The sequence below is a fragment of the Equus caballus genome, chromosome 28, assembly GCF_041296265.1.
Source record: "Equus caballus isolate H_3958 breed thoroughbred chromosome 28, TB-T2T, whole genome shotgun sequence".
NCBI lineage: Eukaryota > Metazoa > Chordata > Mammalia > Perissodactyla > Equidae > Equus > Equus caballus.
The window spans coordinates 49,625,513-49,651,293 of record NC_091711.1 but is presented as its reverse complement, the minus strand read 5'-3'; the positions used below and the strand labels follow the sequence as shown (position 1 = coordinate 49,651,293).

Sequence of the window (25,781 nt, the reverse complement as noted above, 5' to 3'; positions counted from 1 at the left end):
TCCACTCTGCATCCTGCCCACCCCTCAGAGGCTGTTCCCCTCAGAGTGAGGTCGGGGGTCTGGACAAGATAGACATGGACGTGGGTAGTCACTCTTTCGGGCCTGCTAGAAAAGACCCCCAGGAGTCTAGGGCACAACCACGCCCACAGAGCCGCAGCAGGTGCCTGTGACCACCTGCCTGAGACAACTGCTCAGCTCCTCCAGGAAGCTTTCCCAGATTTTCACTGCTGCATCTGCCAGGCTCAGCCCTGGGTCCGTGGCCCCATCAGGAGTGTGCTGCCCGTGACGGCCCCCTTCCCCCATCTCATGCTGTCCCCGCACCCCACTCTCAGCGCTCCTGCACTGGCTGCTGCGTGGGGGCCTCCGCCTGGGAGGCTGCAGAGCCCGGAACTGGAACAAGGACAATTCTTAGCAAAACGCCCCCAAACCCTCCCCCTCCCCTTTCCCTCCACATCAGAGTGTCCTTAGTGTTCAACTCAAGTCCCATCCTGCTCAAAGATGCACAAGTCTAGAAAACATTTAAAAACCTACTGAAACCTACTCGGAATCATGAGGATGGCAGAGACCCAGCCAGGGGGGCCCATGCTCAGCAGAAAGGCCGAGGCACAGGGACATCCTTGGCCAGCCACAGCCCAGGTCACCCTGCTCAGGACCCTGTGTCGCAGCACAAGAGGGTGATGCACAGAGAAGGACCTGCTGTCCTCGGGAGGCTGAGGGTGGACAGGTTCTTCCACAACAGAACTGAGACCTGTCCTGAGTGTGCGTCATTCCCCACATGGCAGGGGAATCCCCCGGAGCAGCTGACCTTGGCGGCTAGAAAAGGTCTGTCCCTGGCCGGGGGAAGGGAAGTGGTCCGTCCAAGGTCACACGGCCCAGTCCAGCAGGTGTGACCTTCCTCCCCTGGAAGCCCGCAGAGCAAGAACTAGTGGGCACGGGGACCCTGTGCTCAGAGGCTCCAGGAGGATGCCTCACCCATGAAAGGACGGGGACGGGAGCAAGGAGACCCACAGTCCCTCCATCGGGGCCCCGCACCCTGGCGAGGCTGGCGCTCTGGCAGGAGGATGGAGTCTGCTTACACCCGTTTGCTCGGCTGCCCCCGGCCCGTCCTCCCACCCACCCCCCCGCTCCATGGCACCTGGCAAAGTGAGGTGGCCACCAGCCAGTGGCCGTCTGGTGACACACGGACACCCCTCTGAATGCTGGCACCCTGTCTCTGGTCCCTCACCCAGACCCACGTTACTGGGGCTCCACAGTGCAGGGAGCGCAGAGGAATCGGGGATTCTGAAGGACGGGCACCCCGGGACCAAATGACCCTCTGCTCTCTGCATAAATGTCAACCAGCTGTGGGGCATGCCTGCCACACTCGGTCTGCTTCCCCATCCGCTCATGCTGGCCCTGGGGCGCCCCACGCCATGCAGAGCAGGGACCCCAAGCCTCGGGGTCTGAGGAGCTGTCCTGGTCCCACGACCTGGCCCCTGGCTGCAGCCTCAGGAAGGCTCTGGAAACCTCGAGATCTCCCTGAGCAGGCAGAGTGGAGCTGAGCCCACATGGGGATGACACGTCCCCGGAGGGTTGGGTGCCCCCACATCTCAGGCACATACTGAAAGGTACCTCGGTGGCCGCCCAGGATGGGCGCAGGCGGCCACAGCTCAGGTGCCCAGGTATGTCTTAGGGTTTGTGATGCTGTGATGGTTCCCAACTCCACAGAGGACAGAAGATGGGGGGCGGAGGAGGCGGTGTGAGGACAGAAGAGCCTGGGCAGGGCCCGCCTGTCTGCTTCCTGCCTCCTTTCCCAGCCCAACTCCTGGTGGCTCCAAGGCCGCCTACCTGGTGGAGAAATAAGGCACCGCCCCCAGCTCCTGGGGTCCAGGCCCTCCCTGCTCTGTCTGTCCTCACAGTGGGGACGCTGCCCTCCCCCACTGAGGTCCCTGTCCCCCAGCTCTGGGCCCCACCCCCAATTCTGTCCTGGGAACGTGCAGCCACTTCTGGCTCTTTCTTGGTCTCTAAGTTCCTCCCCATCCTCCCTACCAGCATCTGAATGGCCTCAGGTTTGTTCTTCTTTTGTTTTTGCTTCTAGCACCAAATCCAACTCCTGGGGCCTCCCTTCTCCTTCACAGCCAGACTCCACGCAATACAGCAGCTGCGCGTGCGGCGCAAAGTGAGGCCGGGACTCTGGAGGCCCAGGCTGCACCTTCCCTCACTCGGCGTGGCCGGTGCCGAAACAGAGTAACCCGGCATCTGCTGAATCTAACAAAAACCAGACTTCCACCCGAGGCTTTCTGAAGGCTTGTTTTTCCCGTTATCCACTTCTCAGTGTATCTTTAAACACAGATGTTGGCCCTTCGTCATCAGGACATTGAGAAAGGTGGTCTACGCTCTCCTGTCACGCCTGCTCCAGACTGAGTTCCAGCCCAGCCAGGCTGCAGGGCGGCTGCGTCCTAACCCCTGGTCCTCCTCACACAGGGTGCACTGGGCAGCGCCGGCCCTGCCCCCCACCGCATGCCAGCCCCTGCCCGTCCTCCCCAGCTGCCCGTCCTCACCGAATTCTGTGTGCATGTGCGTCTGGCAAGAGCTTCATGGAGTCGTAATTCACATACCGTACACCTCACCCACATAGTGTTCAATCAGTGATTTTTAGTATATATAATTGCGAACCCATCACCAGTCCTAGAACATGTTCACCCAAAAAGAAAGCCTGTTCTCATTACCTGTCACTCGGCCTTTTCCCCTCCGCCAGCCCCTGGCAAACATTAAACTGATTTCTGTCTCTACAAGTCTGCCTGTTCTGGACATTTCATGGGAATGGAATCACATGACATGTGGCCTTCGTGTCTGGTTCCTTTCCCTTCACATGATGTGTTCAAGGTTTATCCATGTAGCGTGTGTTGAAACTTCATTCTTTTTTCTTTTTTTTTGAGGAAGATTAGCCCTGAGCTAACTGCTGCAAATCCTCCTCTTTTTGCTGAGGAAGACTGGCCCTGAGCTAACATCCATGCCCGTCTTCCTCTACTTTATATGTGGGATGCATGCCACAGCATGGCTTGCCAAGCAGTGCCATGTCCGTACCTGGGATCCAAACCAGTGAACCCCGGGCTGCTGAAGCAGAACGTGTGAACTTAACCACTGTGCCACCAGGTTGGCCCCACTTCATTCTTTTTTATGGCTCAGTAATGTTCCATTATGAGGTCATCCTACATTTTGTTTATGTGCTTGTCCACTGATGGACAGCTGGCTGTTTCTGCTTTTTGTCTCTTATGATTCACTCTTCTGTGGACATTGGTGGACAGGTTTTCAAGTGGAAACGGGTTCATTTCTCCTGGGTATGTACCTGGGATGCCAGTAGGAGTGGGACTGCTGGGCCACATGACCACTCTACGTTTATTCACATCAGGAACTGCTGGCTCATTTCCCAAAGCAGCTGCACCATTCAACATTCCCACCAGCGATGTGTGAGGGTTCTGATTTCTCCACTTCCTTGTCAACACTTGTTATTATCTGATGTGTGGTCCTAGCCATGCTGGTGAGTATGAAGTGGCATCTCACTGTCGGGTTTGATTTGCATTTGCCAGACGACTAGCGACATCTAGCATCTTTTCATGTACTTATTGGCTATTCACACATACACATCTTCTTTGAAGAACGTCTAGTCAGACACTTTGCCAACTCTTTAATTTTTTGTCTTTTCATTATCAAGTTGCATGAGTTCTTTATAATATTCTGGATAAAAGTCTCTTAGATACATGTTTTGCAAATATATTCCCCCATTCTGTGGGCTGCCTTTTCACTTTCTTGATGACATCCTCTGAAACACAAAAGTTTCTAATTTTGATGACGTCTCACTTATCTATTTTCTCATTTGTTGCTTGGGCTTCCAGTGTCATATCTAAGAACGCTTGTCAAACCCAAGGTCATGAAGAGTTATCTCTATTTTCTTCTACAAGTTTTATCATGTAGCCCTTGACATTTAGGTATTTGGTCCATGCTTAGTTAATCTTTTGTATTTGGTGGGAGGTAGGGATCTGATGTCATTCTTTTGCACATGGGTCTGCAGTTGCCCCAGCATCACTTGTGGAAATGACTATTCTTTCCCCATTGAATGGTCTGGGCACCCTTGTCAAAAATCACTTAATGATCCCTGTTAAGGGTTCATTTCTGGACTCTCGATTCTTTGCTCCTCCTTCTAAATGAGGAGGCCTCCCAGCTCCATCCTGGACCCTCTTCGGGATCTGCACTTCCTCGCTGATCCGGAACCGTCACAGCCATCTGCACACAGACCCCTCCTACACATTTATCCCTGCTCCACACTTCCTCAGCAGAGTCCCTAAGGCCACATCTGGGACACACATGTCTCATGTATTTCTGAGAAAAATGCAAATGGGGGAAAAAGTGGCTCCCTAAGCTGGGTACGCTGGGTACCAGTTGAGTGAGGGCCTGTGCGCATCGCATCTCATTTCACCCTAAGGGAAGCGTGATGATGTCCACTGTTATCCCAATCTGTGGATGAAGACAGGGGCCTGGCCCCGGCGCACCCTCAGGTGACCACAAGCAGGGCCTGGGGGCATGACTTTCCACTCCACAGCCTGGGAGTCTTTTGCATCCCAGGCCCCCTGAAAGGAAAAGCACGTTATGAGTTCTGACCCTAATGTGCAGGCATGTGATGGGGCGTACTCTGTGCTCAAGAACACAAGGGAATGGCCACCTAGAAGACAGGCAGGCCCACAGCAGGTGTGGATGGTCCATTGCATCAGCCAGCAGGTCCCGGCAGAGCCTTCAGACATCCTGGCCGGCCACGCGCAGAGGGTAGCTCTGACTTCCCGAAGCCTCTCCAGACTGTATGCCAGCCCCAGTTACCCACTTCTCCTGGGCGGCCAGCTGCAGCCCTCGCAACAGGCCTGGCAGAACTCAGACACTGGCCCTCCCTCCCCCTGGGCTCCCAGGGACAACTGCCCGGCCCAGGCCAGAGACTCCTGCCTTCACCTTTTGCCTCCATGGCCAGGGCGGTGCTGCTTCAGAAACAACCTCTCCTCTCCCAATGGCCTGCGCCAGGCCCCTGGCACCAGGCAGCCTTCTGTACTTTGATTTCTTCTTTTTTTTCTGAGGAAGATTAGCACTGAGCTAACATCTGCTGCCAATCCTCCTCTTTTAACTGAGGAAGACTGGCCCTGAGCTAACATCCGTGCCCATCTTCCTCTACTCTATATGTGGGACGTCCACCACAGCATGGCTTGTCAAGCGGTGCCATGTCCGCACGCGGGATCCGAACCAGCGAACCCCAGGCACTCGAAGCGGAACATGCGAAGCTAACCACTCAGCCATGGGGCCAGACCCCTTTCCTTTGATTTTTTTAAGAGAGTTTCACGGGAACACAGCTGACGGGAGGAAGACCTCCACTTATAAAGAAAGATGCTGCCTCAGCGGGAGGGAAAGTCGGCTCTGGGTGGCTTTCTGCTGCGTGCCGGGAGGCTTGGGGACAGGGCCTCCGTCATCACTGCGGCACCGTGGCGGCCTGGGGACCAGCGCGTTTCCAATGACGGGCAGAGGGGGCTCAGAGCTCTACACAACAACTAGGCATGGTAGAGGCAGGCTTGGCCCCTTGTTACCTGTGGCATCCATGACTGGGCAGCCCTAAGGTGAGGTTCTGTCCTGTACTTGGGGTTTAGGACGCTGAACCTTGCAGAGATGACTGGGGTTCATTTGAGGACCTCTTTCCTGACGGATCTCTAGGCTGGAACAACTCCAGGCAGGAAAGCTGGGTCACAGAGCTGCCACACACAGGCTGGGGAGAGGCTGACCCGGAAATGCTTCGAGCACAGAGACAGGAACAGGAGTTCTCCTCCCTCCACTAGCCCCTTCCATCCAAGAAGAAAAGCTATCCTGGTGAACTCCTCTTCATCCCTCAGTACCCTGTTCAAATGTCCCCTCATGGATGCAGCTTTGCCAAGGTCCTGGGCAGGAAGAGATGGTGGTACTCTGGGTCCCATAGCTCCTTCCCCACTGTCTGGACCCCAGCCCCACAGCACTGCATGCACTGGGTACTTGAGTCAACTTTCCCTTACACTTCTCCTCCAGCCCTGAGCGTACACCTTGTTTGAATGAATGAATGAGTGAATGAACAAACAAACAAATAAGCTGATTAATAAATGGTTCAACAACTGAACAGAATTGACACAGATGTGAGCCAGCTTCCAAGCACCCACATTCAACAGACACAGTTAGAGTTGGCATAAACTATCCCAATTTAAACCCCGCTCGCATTAAATTCCGACCGCCCTGGCGTGGCACAAGTTTTCTCTTGAGCAGACACACTTCATAGGTGAGGCAACTTATTATGCACGCAGAGCAGGAAAATAGAAAAGCAAAAATTAAATTAGATGGCAGCTTGGAAAATGCCCACTGTGCAAAAAGCACCAGCTAACGCATTTGCCCGGCCTTCCTTGAAAATGGCCAGTTTTAATTTGGGTCTCTGGGACCCGCTCCGCAGGCCCTGGGGGTCTCCCGGGGAGAGGGCAAGTGCCGGGTTTCGGATGAGCAGCCCCAGATTCAATTAGTGATCAACTGTGCCCCCCTCCCCGCGGCCTGCAGGCTAATGAGGAGAGAGGCAGGGACGTGGCTGCCAGTGCCTCTCCCTCCCTCTAGTCTCGGGAAGAATCAATCAACGTCAGCCGACAAGGCCCACGCGCCGTCACGTGTGAGCTTGTCCCCATTACCGGAGCCGGAGACGGTGGCGGCATGCGGGAGCATTAATTCCCTTCATTGGGATCAAGATGGCTGGCCCCTCGTCCGCACCTGCCCTGGACTCAGGCCGGCAGGACGGAGATCTAGAATCAGAGAGCCGCCCGGGAGTGGCACACGCCTGGGTGTTTAAACACAGGACACCCACTGACAGACGTTTGAATAAGGACAGATGACAGGTTCTTACAAACAAAACCATCCCCAGGGACGGTTCCTCCTGTTCCATTTCCCCAGAAGGCGCCAGCGGCCTTAAGAGCCCTCCATTCACCTCCAGCCCCCAACACGGCGCAGCCAGCCTCCTTTGCCACAATCTCCCGAGAGTCTCTGACGTCCCCAAAAGGATGGCAGCACAGGCGCTGGCACATGGCTGTGGGGTCTGTGGGGCCTGGGTGGTCGGTGAGCCGACAGCCCCAGGCCTTCAGGGAGCTTCTGGGTGGCCAGGCTCTGCAGGCGAGGCCCCCACGTGGCCACACCTGAGCCACCAGCTCGGCCCCAAGGTGCACGGGCGCCTGGGTCACGAGTGGCGTGGGCTGGGCCTGCCCCCTCCGGCCAGGAGCCCTGGGCCCTCACCTGCTCCTGGTCTTTCCTGCTGGACGCCCAGTGGGGCTCGAGCTCCCGGCTGTGGACCCCAGGCAGACTCACTGCAGAGCCACGTGCCCGGACAGTCTGAGGACAGGTTCATCAGTGACATGCGCGGGGTCCCTGATTCAACCAGCTCCAGACCCTGAGGTGGCTTCAAGGCCCTGCTGACCCCTTCCTGGAGGCCTTTCTGGCCTTGGGGGCTGCAGTGGGACCTGCCTAGCTCGTCAGAAAGCCCTCCCCAAGGTCCCACAGTTATGATTGTGTCCTTGCTCCCAACGTCCCCCACCCGTCACTGGGGCCTCTCCGAGCTGGCTGCCAGCGCTCAGGATGTCTCAGCTCCAGGTGCGGCACTTCTCAGGTGACTGTCATGAACACTGGTATTATCTCCGTGTCGGAGATCAGAGTAAAGGCGGGCTCCTGAGCAGAGGCAGTGGGTTTGAGCTGGGGAGCCTGTGTCCCAGAGCCCCACACAGAGGCTGCGGGGCAGGGGGGGCCCCAACCAGAAGCCCCAGATCCCAAATCCAGCTCTAGAAGACCCCGGCAAGTCCCTCTCTGCCCCTGTGGGAGGGAGTGGCTGAACCCTGGGACCTGGCCACCGTGACGTGCTGTGACCACGTCTCCTGAAGCCCCCGAGGAACCAAGGCCCCCGCAGACCCCTGTGTGGGGTCATCCACCCCAAGGAACCTGGACTGACACAAAGCTGCTGCTGGCCAGGCCCACAGGAGCCCCCCAAGACCACCTCAGGAGAGGGGGGAGTCTCTCCGCCTGCTCTGGTCACAGGCGCTGGCAGGGCTCTGGCCTTGCTCTGATGCCCACCTACCCGCGCCCTCCCACATCCACCCCCTATCCCTGACCCCCGGCTGGTGTTGGCACCAGACCCCTTCCCCGACCATCTGCCTTGGGGTGCCAGGTCTCACCCTGCACCACCTGGGGCTGGGCCAGTTCTCCCAGGGGGTACACACGTCAGCCTCCTCTCCTAGTGGATGGACGGACCCAGGATGAGACCAACAGCAGCTGCACGGGCTCCCTTCCTCCTTGTAAAGACCACCTGTGATTCTGTTTCCAAAGACGGACCCCAAAGGTACAGCCTCCCCTACACGCGGTGCCTTTCTGAGTCTTAACAGAGCAGAGATGTTAACAGGGCGCATCCTATTGACCACACCATTCAACTTCTGGTGGCCCCGCAGGAGGTCACCACCAGCCCCCTGCATAGGCTCATTGGCTCGTCCTCAGAGCCCTGGCGGACGGGGCCCTTCTGCACAGCACTAAACTGGGGCCTGCGGGTGCCTGACACTTGCCTGACCCAGAGGAAGCGGAGCCCACCACCTGGCTGGCAGCCTCCGTCAGAAACCACATGCGATGGGGTAGCAGCATCCAGAGCCACCAGCCGTCTTGCAGATGGCCTGGCCTCTGCTCCCCTCTGCCCACAGCAACTTGGAGGAGCCGAAGCCTCCAGACCAGTAACTCCCTGCAACCATGCCTTGGGACCTCGCTCCCCGCCATCCGCGTCCCCAGCACCCTGGACACCGAGCCCACAGCCAGCAGTCAGCCCACAGGTGCACAAGCCAACACCGCCCCCAGGAGCAGCCACACTGGACAAGACTGCCAGCCTGAGGCCTGATCTCAAGAACAAGGGGCCCCCACGGAACATTCTGGGTGGGTGGGGGCCCTGTGTCGGGTGGACGCCTGCCGTGCAGCCTCCCCTGGCCCTCAGTGGGGTCGCCTGGGCCATGGGCTCTTACCGTCCACGCAGGCGGGCCGGGCCCTCGTGGTGCCCGCAATCTGCCCCTTTCTGCACGCACAGCGAGCTGTCTGCCGGGCGATCGTCCTCCGTGGCTGGCTGCTGTCCCGGTCCAGCGTCACAATTTCACAGGTGCCGGCGGCCAGCTGACCTACAAGAGAGGCACAGATGTGGGTTGAGTGGCCGTCCCCTGGAGACAAGCCACTCACCATCTCGCTCTGCAAAGGGGCCCACAGTAGCCACAGGGAGACCGTCTTCCCACAGCAGACGTCGCCAGCACCTCCAATGACGCTTTCAGGAACCCGCTTTATAAAAGCTGCACACTGGACGGGGCCAGTTGACCTTGACTTCCACGCAACATCACAGTGGTGGCCCTGCCTCGGGAGACAGGAAATTAAACATGGGCCCGTCTTGGTTGCACCGGAAATGAAGACTGAGCCACAGAGGAAGCCTCTAACACTGTCAGGCATTCTGATCTCAGGAACTTGGATGACACAAAGCCCAGCAACCTGAATCCACACTGGGCCCCTCTGCTCAGTGCCCAAGCTGGCCTGAGGGCGGGGACACCACCACAGACCCTCTCCCAGGTCTGGTGACAGCTGCACAAGCTGCCGGCCCAGGAAGTAGAAACCTCACATCTGGACAGAGCTGAGAGCCATGGGATCTGGACAGAACCCTCCACGCCGGGCCGTCTCCCTCCCACAGGCTGGCGCATACACACGTACACACGCACGCACGCATGCACATGAGATGCACACACAGATGCAGCTACACAGGAAGTGTAGATGTGCACCTTCCACGTGCCTGGCAGATGGACAGGCAGCACACCGCACACGGGTTTGCACAGGCGGGACTCAGGGGTGAACACGCTGAGGCCGAGAGGCACAGAGACCCACAGGCCACACAAGTACACACAGAGCTGCTCCTACTGTGTACATGTGACCTGGACACGCAAACAAACACAGAGACGCTCACACAGGGTGCAAGTGCCTGTGTAGATGCATACACGGGTGCACACAGGCTGCCTGACATGCCCCACACTCCTGCTGGCCCCATGGACACTGTCCCAGCTCCCGCAGAGCACAGGACGCAGGTGGCATGGCTCTGTGGCCTGCATCTGGCTCTGGGCCATCCCAGCGTGCAGAGAAGGGACACGCTCCGTTTGAAGGCGACGACTCAAGGAATTTGACTGGCTTCCTCACCCCTCACATGTCTGAAATCCTAGGGAGAGCACCCATCTCTCCGAGGCCCCGGGCCCACTGTCCCGGCAGAGGGATAACCCTGCGTCCTTTCAGACACCACTCTGCTGTCAAACACACACAGGCTCCACTAGTGAGCACTGAGTGCTGACACCAAGACAGACAGCACCAGCACTCGATGGGGGCGGTGAAGATGAAACCTGGCTGCCACACCCAGCGGGAGGGAGGCTAGGGGTCCTCCCCTAGCTCCGCCAGTGCAGCCCCGGGCCACGCCCACGCTGCGACCCTGGGCTGCCCCTTGGCTGGTTTGTTCCCACCTGGCCACGAAGCCTTGGCCTCCACCTGGGCACCCACCCTGTAGAACCCCACGGAGGCCTCACTCACTCAAGTGCCCTGCTCTGTCAGTTACTCAGGAAATAGCGAGTGCCGACAGCATGCTGTCCTCTGTTTGGGCCCTGGGACCACAATGTGAGTGAAGCAGATGGTGTTCTGCCCTGGGGGGCTCCTCCCAGTGGGGGAGATGGCTGCACACAGACGCAGGGACATGGGGGTCAGCAGGAACACAGGACAATGAGGGGGGATGATGCTGTGGCTCAGAACAGGGAACAATGAGCAGGTGACACCTGGAGGGGACCCTGGGTGCAGGTGGAGGAGGGTGGTGGCCCCTGCTGCTCCTGGCTGCTGATCAGTCAGCCCCAGTGTCTGCCCACCACACTCCTGCTGGCACCTTCCCCTGCTGCACCTCAGGCCCTCTCCTGCAGGCAGCCCCCTGGGTCCTCCGGGCAGCGTACTGCACGGGACTGTGCCTGCCTTTCTGTCACCTCCAGGTCCCCACCCGAGCCCAGAGCCGAGGCTGGGTCAGGCACAGCACAAGCCGGCAGGATGAAGCATGTGGAGTAGCCACCTGCTCTGCTGGCCTGGGGCCGTCCAGGCTGCCCTCTACCCTGGCGATGTCGTGTCTGGGTGTGAGCCAAGAGGCCCCGGGCGTCTACAGTGGGCACCAGACATGCCGGCCCGGAACTGAGAGGTGCTGTGCACAGGGGCCCCAACCCAGCTGCCCAGAGCCAGCCGGGGACAGCCCATGAGGCTGGTGTAGGGGGACCATACAGGTGCGGGACGAAGGACGTGGGGCACCTCCTCACCAACCACCGGGACCCCCTCGCTGAGCAGAACCCCATCCCACGGCCAACGCCCCGAGGCCACCTCCCCTGAAGGCTTTGGCTGCAAATTTTTACTCTCACTGGCTAATTACACACAAATTATGTACTGTCCTAAGAATGAGACAAAAATAAATAAACCGACCCGCAAACAAATAAGTGGGCAAACAAATGCAGCAGAGAGAAGTGGTCCAGGCTAATGAGGTGACGCTTCCTGGCAACAGCAGAGGTCAGAGGCTCAGAGACGTGGTGACAGGCACCTCTGCCTCACGGGCCCCCAAGCACGGTGGGGTTGCAGATGTGGATAAAGATGCAGATGTGGACAAGGATGTGGGGATTTACGGGCTGGGCCCACACCGTGATCTGCAGTCGGCCAGTGCGTGGGCTCCCTCCCGGCGGCTATTTTAAGCTCTGCAGGTTGACACGGGGCGCTCTGCTATTCCCAGTTCTCGCTGCCGCCCACCCCGACTCCAGGCACCTCTGGCTGATGTCACGGCCGGCAAAGGCCCGTCTCCCAGGCGCCTCGGGCCAGTGGCCTCCTCACAGCCAGAGGGCAGGGGGCAGTTCTTAGGAGCCGCCCGCCCACTGCAGCTGAGCGGAGACCCAGGGTGGCAGTGCTGTCACTGAGCCGAGGACTCCTTGATGTGTCTCTTCTGCTTCCATAGGGTCACTGGCCATGGTGGATTAGGGCTCACCCTAAGGGCTTCCTCTTAACTTGCCCACAGTTGCAAAGACCCCATTTCCGTGAAAGGCCACATTCACAGGTAGGGGGTTAGGACCCAAACATATCTTTTTGGGGGACACCATTCAACCTAAAAACGGAAGAACACCAACCTCTGTGTGAGACGCGGACGTGCCCGACTTGGAAGGAAATGCACGTCGACCTGCGGGGTGCACACCCTGCACAGCTGTCTTCGGGAGATCGTGTGACCCCAGCTTTTAGCTCGTTACCAGCTGATAAGGCGTCCAGGACTCAGCCGGAGTGCCAGGGCCAGCCCGGTTCCATCCGTCCACACAGCTGTCCCGTGGCTGCCGTGGCCGCCCCTCCTCAGGGTCTCTGCCCACATTTCTCACCCCGTCAATTCCATGTTTGGGTTGGTTTTCTGCAGACCCTGAGGCCCTCCTCCTGAGCTTTCACCCCGGGCTGCTTCGCATCCTCCTCAGCCTGCGTTGTGACCATCTTCCAGGGCTGGCCTCATCTTCTTGGGGTGTTGTCCCTGCCTCCTGGAGGAGCTAATGATAAACACCCCAATCCCCGCCAGTCTGCTCCCCGGGGCTCCACCCCGCTTCCACGGATGCGGGCACCCGGTGCCCCCTGACGACAGTTACAAATGCCAGGTCTCCTTGGAGGCCCAAGGGGCGGTCCAGGACTCTTGGAAGCAAGCAGCCCAGGTGAAGGGCAAGGGGACAGAGATGGAGTGGCAGTGGGTCAGCAGCTGGGCCCAAAATAGAGGCACCGAGAAACCCGAGGTGCCTGGGGGGCTCGGAGGAGCCAGCGTCCTCAGACACTTGGTGGCTCTTACACCACGAGCTGAATGTTTCCAGCGGGTCACGCGGCTGAACACGGAGATCAGGTATCAGATGGGTGGTCACCCCGAACCGTGTGCACGCTCAATGTGACAGAGAAGAATCAGCCAGGACTGGGCCTCCACGCAGCCCTGGCTGTGCTAACTGTTCCACTCTGGGAGCCAATCATTCAACTAAGGCTATAGGTTCAACGTGGGCCCTAACCCACTGCTACCCAGTACTTGGAACACAACCATGTGCTTCTGAACTCACAAACTTGTGTGGACACAATGGAGCACTCGCTCCAGGAGCTGGACCCTCCCTGTCCGTCCACACTGGCCTGGGCACACCAAGTCCCGCTCGGCTTGGAGGAAATCCACTGCACCTTATTTGGCTGGTGCCCAAGTTTGGGGCGGGGTGAGGGGATGAGCAGCAGGCTGGCCCTGGGCACAGTGGGCCACACCGGTCACTTCTAACGCAGAGCTGAGGTGGGACAGCACCCTTGACACCCCGGGGCCTCCGCCCAGAGCTGGTACAGGTGGGCCCCCTGCCCTCAGAAATCCCTCTGCCCCATGCGGGTCTCCAGTTTGCTGTGAAGACCTCACTGCCTTGTGCCTCAGCCCCGCATGTCCCCCGACTGGGCCAGCGGCATACCAACCTGAGCCAGATCCAGGGCAGAGGATGCGTATCTTGGCCGCAGGGCCTGGCCCGTGCGCCTAGAGTGGAGGCCGCGGGCCCCTCAGACACCCCCACCCTGGGCACAGCCCTCCACAGGCCCCGCCGTCCCGTCCTGTCATCCCCAGCTCCTGAAGCTCTGAGGGCAGTGGGGCGGCCGGCTGGGCCCCGACGGAGCTGCACGTCACACGCCAAGCAGAGCGCACATGTGGACCCCAAGGCCTGGGCTGCACCGCTGGTCAAAGCCGTGAGCACACAGGGCACTGGGCTCGGCCGGGGGTCGAGTGGAGCTGGGGGCCAGGCCCAGGACGAGGCAGATAGGCTCGGTGGGGCCAGCTCCACTCCCCTCCAGGTTCTCGCCCTCTGACAGCTGAGCCCCCCCAAACACTCACCCCTCCCAGAGGGGCCTCTCAGGGGGCTGACGCAGGTCCCGGGAAGGGCGCTGGGGCCGCGAGGGGAGCACACAGCTAGGACGCTTCCAGAGCCTGGGGCCCCCTGCTTCCCGCCCATCCTCCTCCTCTCTCAGCTCTTCTCTGCTCCTCTCCACCACACACACACACACACACACACACAGATACACACACAGATACACACACATGGATAAACTCATGCAAACACACAAATATACACACTGATATACACACACACACACACACACACACAGATACACAAACATGGATAAACTCATGCAAACACACAAATATACACACACAGACATACACATACGAACACACAAATATGCACACAGATATACACACACAGACATACACATACGAACACACAAATATGCACACACAGATACATGCATATGAACACAAAAATACACAGAGATACACACAGATACATACATACGAACACACAAATATACACACAAATATACACACACAGACATACACATACGAACACACAAATATGCACACAGATATACACACACAGACATACACATACGAACACACAAATATGCACACACAGATACACGCATATGAACACAAAAATACACACAGATATACACACAGATACACACATACGAACACACAAATATACACACAGATACGTACACAGATACATACATATGAACACATAGATATACACACAGACACATATGAACACAAATATACTCAATGATACACACATATGAACACACAAATATACTCACAGATATACACATATGAACACACAGATATAAACACATGGGTACACACATGAACACAAATATACACACAGATACGCACACAGAGATACACATACACACAAATATACTCACACACATATGAACACACAAATATACTCACAAATATACACACATGGATATAAACAAACACACAAATATACACACAGATACATATGAATGGATACACACGTATAAACACATAGGAGGCCACACAGACACATGGATATGCACACAGATATACATACACAGATACACACATCCAAACACACAAGTAGACACACAGGCATACACACACACATGGATATACACACAGATACGCACACATGGATATAAACATACAGATATACACACGGATAGACATATACAAACACACGGATATACACACAGGCACACATGCAACCTCAGGACTCACAGAGGGGCCTGTGTGTGGGGCTCCAGCGCAGGGCTGGGTCCAGGTGGGGAGGTGGCCTCATCCCCAGGCTCGAGACAGGGGCCCTCTGGGGACAGAGGCCAACGTACCCCAAGGTATCTGGCTCCCTGATGCCCCGAGACAAGGCAGCCCCGTGCTGACCCTCCTCCATCCTAGGGGAGCTCCGCCCTCGTCCCTTCTCCCAGGTGGGGAAGTGGAGGCTCAGGGAGGAGGCCAGCCGGCCGGGGTCACAGGCCGAGCAGGCAGAACCAGGCTGATCCAGCTCTCCCGGCTCCAGGCCGAGGCGGCGGCACGTGCAGCAGAGCATGGGGATTCCACTGTCGGGATGGGTCCCAGGGAAGCCAAGCAGACCGGGGCCGTGCAGGACGGGCCGGACCCACAGCTGGGGTTTCCGGGGTCACCCCAGAGCCCCAGGCAGACCCAGGGCAGGCACAAAAATCTATTAAAAAAGTTTTTTTTAATAAAGAACTTGCCTTGCTTTTAAGACCAGAAGATAACTCTTTCAGAAATCAAACCAACCACAAATCCCCATTCTTTCTTTGACACCTACCCTCCAGCACACACACAGCCACTCACCCACCGCGGCCACCTCTGCTGAGGGGACACGGGCCAGCCTCCTTGCCCGGGTTGCCTGGACCCTCAGGCCGCGCTGGGGGTTTGGGGGCCTGGGACCCACAAATGCACACCTGTGTGCCCAGGGACGGCGCCGGGGAGTGACAGGCAGCCGCCTGGAAGATGGAAAGAAACAGAACAGAACTTTGGAGAAGTTTTTCTCATTATAAAGGCAGCAATATAACCATTGAACAAAAACCAGATGGCAGAAAGAATTTTAAGAGAAGAAAGAAATGATCCTTTTTCCCCCAAGGATGGGCCACGCCCGTAGCTCCTCCCAGATGGTGTCTGCAGTCAGGGTGCACCTGGGTGGATCCGCTAAACTCCCCTTTCCAAGGCCAGCTTGTCATCACGCACAGGGACCCCTCTCCACCTGAACAACCCAGCCATGCTCCCCCCGGCCATAGTGCCTCGTCCACAGGTGGGGTCCCCCAGGGGGCTCTCGAGACAGGGGCGCAGGTTGGGATCTTCACTTCTCAGCCCCGTTCCGGCCACCGAGCACAGGAGGCAGCCTCACCTGTGCGTGGGCTCAGAGATCGGCTGGGGTTGCAGGGCTGGGACCTGAGCTCGTCACGACCACCGGGGCAGAGGAAGCATGAGCCACGCACCACCCTGGCTTCTGGCTGTGGTCTCTGAGCCTGAGAAGAAGAGCACGGCCCTTGAGAGGCCCCCCAAGGGAGCAGGCCCGACCCGGTAGCCAAGGGAAGTCTGCCTCAGTCACTAAGTGAGCGCAGGCGGGCTGTTTGTCTGTGTCAGGTATGTGGGGGCCTCCTCATGGCCAGGAGCAGCTACAGGCTCATGCATGCTCTTCACACGCACAGGACAGCGGGCATGGTGTGCCCCCACATCCACCCAGGCGCCAGCTCTGACGTCCAGCCCATATGCCCTGCAGCGTGGCTGTGTGACAAACACGCTCAGGTCCAACAACCCCTCCGGGCCCTGCTAGTGGCTGAACCAAACTGAGTGTCCCCCAGGCAGGGGGATTGAGGTGTCCAGTCTGGTGGCTCCCAGGAACCTGGGATTAAGAGCCCTGGGTGTGCAGCAGCTCTGCGGGTGGGCCCACCAGAGCAGGCCCAGCAAGGCGCTAGTGTTAGGAGGCCAGGACACAGGCCCAGCCTGGAGGTGGGGTCCCAGGCTCCATCTTCGGGGGCCACCAGCTGCGGCTGAGCTCCAGGTCTTCCAGAAGCCACTGGCCGAGAGTCAGACTCAGCCAGGCAGCTGCAGGTGCCCCGAGAAGGGGCCGGGGACGCCCAGCACCCACACAGCCCTGAGGCTAACAGCCCAGAGTTGGTCCCACTAGCTGTGCTAGTCGCCTGAGGTGCCAGCGCTGGGCTGGACTGGACTTGGGGGTCCGTGCCGAGCCCTCCACAACCCCCTGTAAGATGAGCGTCATTCCCATCCTTTTTGGCACAGCTTTCACAGAAACAGCGCACACAGGCTACACCACACTCCTGGGGGTCATGTTCTTGGACCCAGGGACTCGGGCAGGGGCACCTTAAAAAAAAAATCTGTGGATGCAACTCCCAGGTGCGCTCTCGGCCCTTGGGGCTCCGGGTCGCAGGTCCCCGGCAGCCGTGAGTGGGGGGCCCAGAGCCGAGCACACAGGCCTCCTCCACCGGCTGTTTCACTGGTCCAGCCTACTGTTGTCAAATTCTGTTCATTCCCCGAGTCAAACCAGGCTGGATGGCAGGACCCCAGGCCTCAAAACCCTAGCATGGTCCCCAGTGACCGCTGCCCCCACCAGACGCTGAGCCCACTCACGGGAAGGATGGGGAGTGTCCTGAAGGCCAGACTCCCCCTGGTGCTGGGCTGGGCATGGGAGCCGTTTCTACACCTGGACTCAGTCCACGGCCAACGGCTCCAGGTGGACGACTCTGGGCAGCCAGCGCCCTGTGGACTCCCGGGCGGGAAGGAGTCCTGGGGCGACTCGGCTGGGCCTGGGCCTCTGTGCAGCACCCCCTCATTTCTGGCGACGCACAGAAAAGCTGTTTAATCTGCCTGGGCGATGACATAAATCTGGGAGGGATGTCTGATGTGATGGATGACAGAATAAAGATTCAAAATGACTCTGACAGGCGCCGACCGAGAGGATGGCATTTAGCAGTCACAAATGTCAGTGCTGTGCTTGGATCAGAATGAAAACAAGGGGCAGCCGAGGAGGCCAGCCAGCTGGAGGGCCGGCCCTGGGCAGCCGGAGCTGACCACAGGCTGGGTTACGACCTCTAGTGCATGACGTGACAGAGAAGATGGGCACCTGGGGCACGTCCCCAGCAGGGAGGAAAGGGGCCCCTGTGGGTCCCATGTGGAGCTCAGACGTGCAGCTTCCCTAGGACACACACTGACAGCCCGTCCTGTTCAAATTTGAGGCTGGACAGGGAAGTCCTCAGCCATGGCCACCTGCCCTGGGCCTGGGTAGCAGCCAGGTGAGAAGGTGGCTCTGCCCTCAGAGAGGGTCCAGGTGGTGCAGGCAGCGCTGAGGAAACCCACCCTGTACCAGTACTGTGAGGGAGGGCACGGCCGGGAGGGCCCCGGGACCCGGAGAGGCTTGTGGACAGAGGGACGTGGGGTACTGGTGCAGCTCCTGCAGGATGGCCTGGGGTACTGCATACACAACACAGGCCATCGGTGTCCTGGGGGGAGGAGTGTCCACTCTTCTGCCTCAAGAGCAGGCCTGGTGGGTCTGGGGGTACACCGAGTGTCCACACGCGCCCCATGGCCAGCAAGGGTCAGGGGTCTGTGTGGGCGTTCTGGGCCTCCAGGGCCCTCTGGGGGGTGGGCGAGGCGCGTTACAGGGAAGCAGGCTCCAGTCACAGCTCATGGAGGCCTCGAAAGATCAGGGATCAGAAACGACCCACACGGTATCTCTGACCCAGAATAAGCTGCAGCCCAGGACGCCCCAGAGGAGGACTACCTTCTAGAGGACGCAAGGGGGGTGGTGGCCCTGGTTTACGGAACCCTGTGTCACCACCTGCTCATCACCGTGACTTCAGAGGACAGCGTTTTAACAGTCAAGCCCCAGGCAAAGTTCACGCACAGAAGAGCACGCCCACTGTGAGTGCGAGCCCACGAGTTCCACACGCTTACACCAGGCACACACTGCTCCCGCCAAGAGGCAGGACTTTTTGTCTCCCAGAAAATTCCCGCACACCCATGGCAGCCAATTCCCGCCACCTCTGGCTCTGGACAACCACCAATCAGCTTTCAGAACAGAGCCCAGGGCACAGGAGAATATCTGCAGGATCGGGGAGAATCAGAAACGGATCGTGTCATCAGAGCTGTGGTCATTCAGATTTGTTTACTGAGCTGTTACATATAATTTTTGGGGGGTAAGGAGTAAGACTGGCCCTGAGCATACACCTGTTGCCAATCTTCCTCATTTTGCTTGAGGAAGATTGTCGCTGAGCTAACGTCTATGCCAGTCTTCCTCTACTTTCTATGTGGGATGCCACCACAGGGTGGCTTGATGAGCGGTGTGCAGGTTCACGGCCAGGAACTGAACCCATGAACCCCAGCCTGTGAAAGGGGAGGGGGCGAACTTAACCACTATGCCACTGGGCCGGCCCCTATTTTTTTCTTAAATCAGGATTTATTGTCAAAGACACTGTATCTATAACCCACTGGCCTAAATCACCTTCAGCCTCTTCCTTCTCTGAGAAGCCAGAGTCCTATGGCCCTGTGGTCCAGCCTGAACTGGCCCGCTGTTCCCACAACTCTGTCCCCAAGTGTGGCCACACCAACAGTGGTGACAGGCACCCAGGAGGCCCAGTGGGGACCACAAAGTGGAAGCGCTCAATCGGCCCCCAGCGGACCAGGGGTCCTTGATGTTGGGAGATGCTGGCTGGCCTCCCAAAGGCCTCAGACAGCCTCTCCACGCTGTCCTGAGCAGGCAGAGGGCTACTGCCAGGGGTGGAGCCGAAGGAGACCCAGCTCAGGTGCAGGAACGGAGCAGCCGCGCACAATTCCATCATCCCACAAACCTCTCCGCACGGGCCTGGCCTCAACACGACCTCCTGGGGTGTCAGGAGTCCGCAGAGGTGCAGAACTGCTCCCCGCTGCCCCGGGCACAGCCTCCCACTGCGAGGCTCATGGCAGCGGGTCCCCTGGGCCCAGCCTCCCGCTGATAAGACCCAGCCCGTGTCCTGACGTCGAAGCCCCTGGAACGCAGCTCGTGAAGTTGATGCTTCGGCTCTTGTGCCTCCCGGGCTGTGGGGGAGGAGCGTGAGTCCTGGGCTGGTCGTGCCCCCGCTAGACGCCCCCAGCTGTGAGGTGGGGGTGGCAAGTCCTCCCTCGAGATGGGCCAGGGGCCGGCAGCTCCTCACAAGAAAGTCACAGGACCAGTGGGGACCGGAAAGAATCTCCAGTCCCACAGGACCCAAGGGAGACAGAGGAGCAGCAGTCCCGGGGGACCCATGGGCTCAGCACCAAGACCGTCAGATCCTTGCCTTCCCCCTGCGAGCCCACCTCTAGGAGACTCTGCTAAGGGAAGGGCGTCACTCTGAGTGTCACAGGGACAAACCAGAGAATACCGTGTGACCTTGGTGGCTGGAAATGGTGTGGACGGCTTCCCAGGCCCCGGGCAATGCTTCCCACCTGACGCCGGATTTCAGTTCAGGACACAGGGCACCTTCGCACCACAGCATCATGATGCTCACGGGGTCTGCAGTCTTGCCACTGTGGCAGGACACTGCTTTATCCATCCCCTCGGATGGGCATCCTCATGCCGCGTGTTGTCAAATCTGCGCCTGGCTCATTCTCAAAGTGTGACAAGATGAGAAAAGACCATGTACAAAATCGGAGGGAGAAAAGATTTAAAGAACTTGCTAACAGCCATAGCAGAGGGCCGGTCTGGTGGATGCACGGGGGAGCAGGCAGTCCCTGGCTGGGGCGGAGAGGCAAGTCCTGTGCCCCGTCGGCTCACACATGCAGTGTGCATGGAGTGTTTCATCACCAGTTTAAGGCAGCGCTGGAGGAAAGCATGGCTCACAGTCGTGGGCGGGGCCACACCATGGTGATGTGGACAAAGGCGATTGCAGCCCCAACTCAGACTCAGAGCATCAATTACCAGATCACTATTATTACTATTTTTATTATGGGCAAAACTCACCAGCCAACTTGGCCTGAGGCCAAGAGACAAGGTGAAAAGGAGGGGTGATGGGGGGCTCCCAGGATGGAGACCACCCAGGCTCTCCACCTCTGCCTGTCTGGTACACACACACGTGTGCACACACACCCCACCCGCATGTGCACACACAAGTGCACATACATGCACACACACGTGTGCACACACCACACACACGTCCCAGATGCCACACTGCTGTCCCAGACACACACACCCCAGCCTTACCCAGCACTGACGGTATTTGGACGTCCACCTCCATTTCCTTAGGAGGCACTCAGGGCAAGGACTAGAGAAGACCTGCCAGAGGGACCCTCCAGACCTGCTCTCCAACACACACAGCTCCCACGTGCAGACAGCTCTCCTGCGCCCGCCCTCACAGCCAACGAACCACACACCTCCAGCTGGCCATGGGGCACCAAGGTGACAACAACTGGGGTTGCTAGGTGGGGGGCCCCTGCCCACTCCTGACCAGAGATGACACTGGTATGTCCTGAACCCGGGCACAGTGCATCCTCTTCCTCTCACCGGTGGAAGGTGGTCCCAACTCGTGCTCAGCCACGGCTGCAGGCTGAGCCCACGCTAGTGTCATCCCCGAACTGCAGACTCACAGCCACTCCCCCTCCAGCCCTGGTGCAGGGCGTGCCGGGCCCCGACTCTGGGAGGAAGGAGCACCGAGCGCAGAGCCCTGGGCCTCCTCAGTTGACACCGAGCCTCTCCCATCACAAAAGGAGACATCACTTCCAGATTGGAGCTGTCTAGATCCTAGCCTCGACACTGTGCTCACAAATTAAATGTTTGGTTTTATCCCTGATCATATAGACATTCAGCGCAAGGATTAAAAAGTACAGAGAAAAACCCTCTTTAAGATCAGGTGGAGTATTAGAGTCTCTATGTTTGAGCTGGGTTGAAATCGAGTTTGCTATTAAACCGTGGCATCAAATCCTCTGTCGCAGTTCGACTTCAACGGACTCGTTCAACACACGCGGCAGATCACCAAGCCCAGCTCCCCCGTGGGACGGGGTGGGGACCAGCTGAGGATTATCTCGGCACGACAGTGTGCCAGGCGCAATAAAGAAATTGAGCGAAATCGGGGTCTGTACAGAAGGCCATCCTCCTGTGGCCTCACACACGCAGTTGCCCAGAACGGCCCAGGGCTTGGAGCAAGCTCTGCGCACATGTGCGCAGCACGACGTACAGACCTGGCAGAGCCCCGGCCGGTCCAGGCTAAGGCTGCTCCAGGCCCCGGCCAGCGGGAGGAGACAGGAGATGGGCGGCTGCACTCCCCGAGTCCTGCATGTACACGACCACACCCCGTTACTGAAGGAACATCCCCACAGTCCTCAGACTTTGGGGACCCAGAGCCAGCCCGGCCAGTCCATAGGCCCTCAGAAGTCACCCGTGGGGACACCGGGGTGACAGTGTGAGTTCAGGGGTGGGCCATGTGTCCTCTGCTGGGACGTGCCCTCTTCCTTCAGGATGCCGGCTCACGGCCAAGTTGTGTAGGCACACACACGGTGGTGTGTGCACACTAAGGCAGATGTGCACGCATTCACATGTGTACGGATTTCCTGGGCAGTCCCCGGGGGCCTGTGTGCTCTGTCCTGTGGGACTCAGCAGCCAGGGAGAAGTCCGCTCGGACCGTCCACAGGGCCGCACACCACCTGCCTGCCGAGCTCGAGGACTCTCTCATGGGCCCTCATTTGCCTTCCAGCCCCGCCTCCCAGGATGGCCGCCTGTGCTCCCAGGAGCTCAGCCTGGACACACCTGCCCAGCCCAGTCCCGGGAGACACTTTCATGGCCAACCTCAGCCATGTGCCTCCGTCCCCTGAATGGAGAGCTCCCTCAGCCCCTGTGCCCAGGTTGATGCCACCCTTCTGGGCCTGGAAACCTACAGCATGGCCTGTGCTCAGGCCTGGCTCACCTGGGCTCCCAGACACACCCTGGAAGGGAATCAGGGGGCACAAGGTAGCATCAACTTGGCCCTTAACCCTGGCTGACCCCTCTATCCCCACAGCTGAACCTCCCAGCTCATCCCCCAGGATCGGAGAGACCAGAGGTGGCACCCAAAAACTCAAATGCGGACGACCAGGAGGGAAGGGCTCCCACGGGGTTCACAGGGCCCCAGGGGCTGCCTCACCGGGTTTGCCTGTGACTTCCTGGTTCTGGCCCACAGCATCCTGCGGTCCAGACAGGCAGTTGGTCCTGCAGTATTCCTGCCCTGATTTGGCTTTCTTCTCCCATCTTACAGATGAACCTTGACTCCATCCTGCTCTGTAATTCAGCCCCAACTTCCCCTGACTGTCCCCACTAACATAATTGTGAAATATAATTATGGCTTTTCCAGCAAAGTCAAAATCTTCTCATGGAAACTTCCCAGAATCCGGCTGGCCTCGTCCCAACCTGCTCCCATCCCGTCACGTCATCCCCCCATCCTGTCCCACAGCCGTGCTCTCTCCTCCCTGGGCAGCCCTCCCACTCGGGCGGCGTCTCTGCCCAGAGGCTGGATGAACTGGGACAAGAGGGCCAGGTGGCGGCCCATCCCACAGTGGGCTGTACCCTCCCAGAACCTTCTGCCAGCTCAACATGGAGGTGAGGAGCACCCTGCCCACTGCTTGGCCTGGCCTGCAGCCTCCTGCAGATTGGAAAACACGAGAAGAGCCCAGGAAAGCACAGCAGCTCTGCTGAGAGGGGAAGGTGGAGAGAATGGGCTCCCCTTTACCAGCTTAGGGGCCTCTGCTGGAAGCCAGCAGCCCGGCCCCTCCAGGTGTGTCAGGCCAGGCTCTGAGAGCCAGCGGGCATCTGGACCTGCACAGGAGCCCATGGAAGGGACTGCCACGAAAGAGGAAAAGGGTAATGACACTGATTACTGCAACCGGGCTGGCTCCCCAGGGCCTCCCAAAGCCCGGATCAGAACAGCTCTACTTCAGTGGGGCTCCATGGGGGGCCGAAAATTAAAACCATGCCGCCCCTGGCCAAGCTGCCCTCCTCCCCCGACCCAGGTCCCCCGGGCCACCCATGCGATCCGGCACCTGCCAACACGCCGCGGCGGGAGGCACCAGAGTGGGCTGCAGGTGCCAGGTGATCTGAGCGCATGGAAGCCACCACATAGTTGTCAGGGACCTCCGCCTACTCTCACCACCACTGCCGTCACTCCCCTAGGACAGGACAGTGCCCAGAGGGGGCACGATTGTCCTTGAGATGTGAGCTTTCAGAGCCAGCTGCCACCACAGCTGGGACCACGGCTTCAAGAAGAAAACACAGCACCCCGTCAAGGGCTGAGGTGCCCCTGCCAACGGCTGGGGAGACAGACGCCTGCTGCGGAGGAGCAGCTGTTTCTGGAAGGCTCTGGGCCCCCAACCTAGGGAGGGGAGGGTCATTAGAGGTGGCCCCAGCCAGGCTTGCAAAGAGAGCAGGGCGGTTTGAAGTGGACCATGTGAACGTGTGGGTGTGTGCTCCGCCCTGGAGAAGGCTGGAGGGAGACGCCAACTCCTCACAAGACATCACAGGCCTCAGGTCCTGGCCTTCCTCCTGCCTGGCAGCGCCTGCTCCCCCGCAGATCCCCGGCTGTGCCCACCCAGAAAGCCTGCCCAGGGAGCCCCTACTCACCCTTCAGGTCCAGATGGGCCCTCCCACTCACACTGCACGCCCCCAGTGAAAGGACTCTTACAGGGTCACTGGGTCACCCTGCCTTTCACCTCCTCTCCCTCTTGCTGGGGGAGCAGGGGACAGTGAGAACGCCGATGGCCACACAGCCCACTCCCACCCGACATCAGCAGGCTGGGCTCACCTCTTCAGGAGCATGTTCCAGAACTAAGTCCAGCTGACTCTCGAAAGTCCTACAAGGAGTGAGGCCACAGGGTCAGGGCTGATGGCATACCCATGGGAGGTCCCTGACTTCTCCATCAGGAGGGGACAGTTTGAGCCCTGGGACCACAGCAGCCCTGGCCTCTCTGCCAGGGGCCCTGGGTTCCCTCCTGCTCCAGCTCCCCAGGAGCCGGAGGAAGATCCTTGTTGTTTGTCCTCTTCCACATGCTGAGCCAGGCGGGTCCCAGCCCCTGCACCCCATTCCATGCTCAGTAACCCAAGAGCTCGAGGCCCAGTGAGCCTATAAAGGCCATATGAGGTCTTGATGTCCCCGACCCCACAGAGCCAACCCAGGCCTCCAGAACCCCAATTGGTGACTTCATCCAGGCCTGCTTCTGCCAGGGCTGCATGAAAACCATCCAGGAGGCCCCGTCCTCTCTGCAGGGATGACAGAAGGAGCAGGTTGACCACAGCTACCAGCCCTGATACTGGCCACCGAGCGGGGGTAGAGCACCCAGCAGCAATACTGAGGCCCCTCCCGACCGGGAGGACTCTCCAGGCTCTGCCAAGGCCCAGGTCAGGGCTCCAGAGTGGTACCTACACACGGTGAAGCCGACCACAGACCTCTGGGTGCAGTGGCCTCACCCCCATGGCCTTAAACGGTCACAGGAAGGCCATGGAGCTGGCATCAGCCTCGGTCTCCTGAGGGGCAAATGGGCCAGTAGATGAGACAACACTCCTCCTTCTCTGGACCAGGACCCCGCCGCCCAGAGCAGACGCTGCAAGGAAAGGCAGTGGACTGAGGGGTGAGGGGTGACAAGAGGGGGATTGCAGGCCCATCTCTGTACACAGCAGCCCCTCCCTCTTAATGGCACGGCCACCCAGTGGGCCCCAGGGCTGGAAGAGGCCTGAAGACACACAGCAAGACTGACAACACAGCAAAGGGGGTTAGAAACATGCCCCACTCAGTAAGAGAAGAACAGCCCCAGGGATGTCCAGGACCCAAACCCTGGAACCTGGAAAAGGCTGAGTGTCACCGTGAGTGGTAAAGAC

General features: G+C 58.9%; 1 protein-coding gene across 2 annotated transcripts in view; it reads right to left on the bottom strand.

Moving 5' to 3' along the window:
- TAFA5 (TAFA chemokine like family member 5) overlaps positions 1-25,781 on the bottom strand; it is a 249,377-nt gene that overhangs the window by 84,706 nt on the left and 138,890 nt on the right. For both annotated transcript variants that reach the window (XM_023631542.2, XM_023631543.2), the window contains exon 2: positions 9,057-9,206. In XM_023631542.2, coding sequence (XP_023487310.1) covers positions 9,057-9,206 — 150 coding nt within the window. The remainder of the gene's footprint in view (positions 1-9,056; positions 9,207-25,781) is intronic.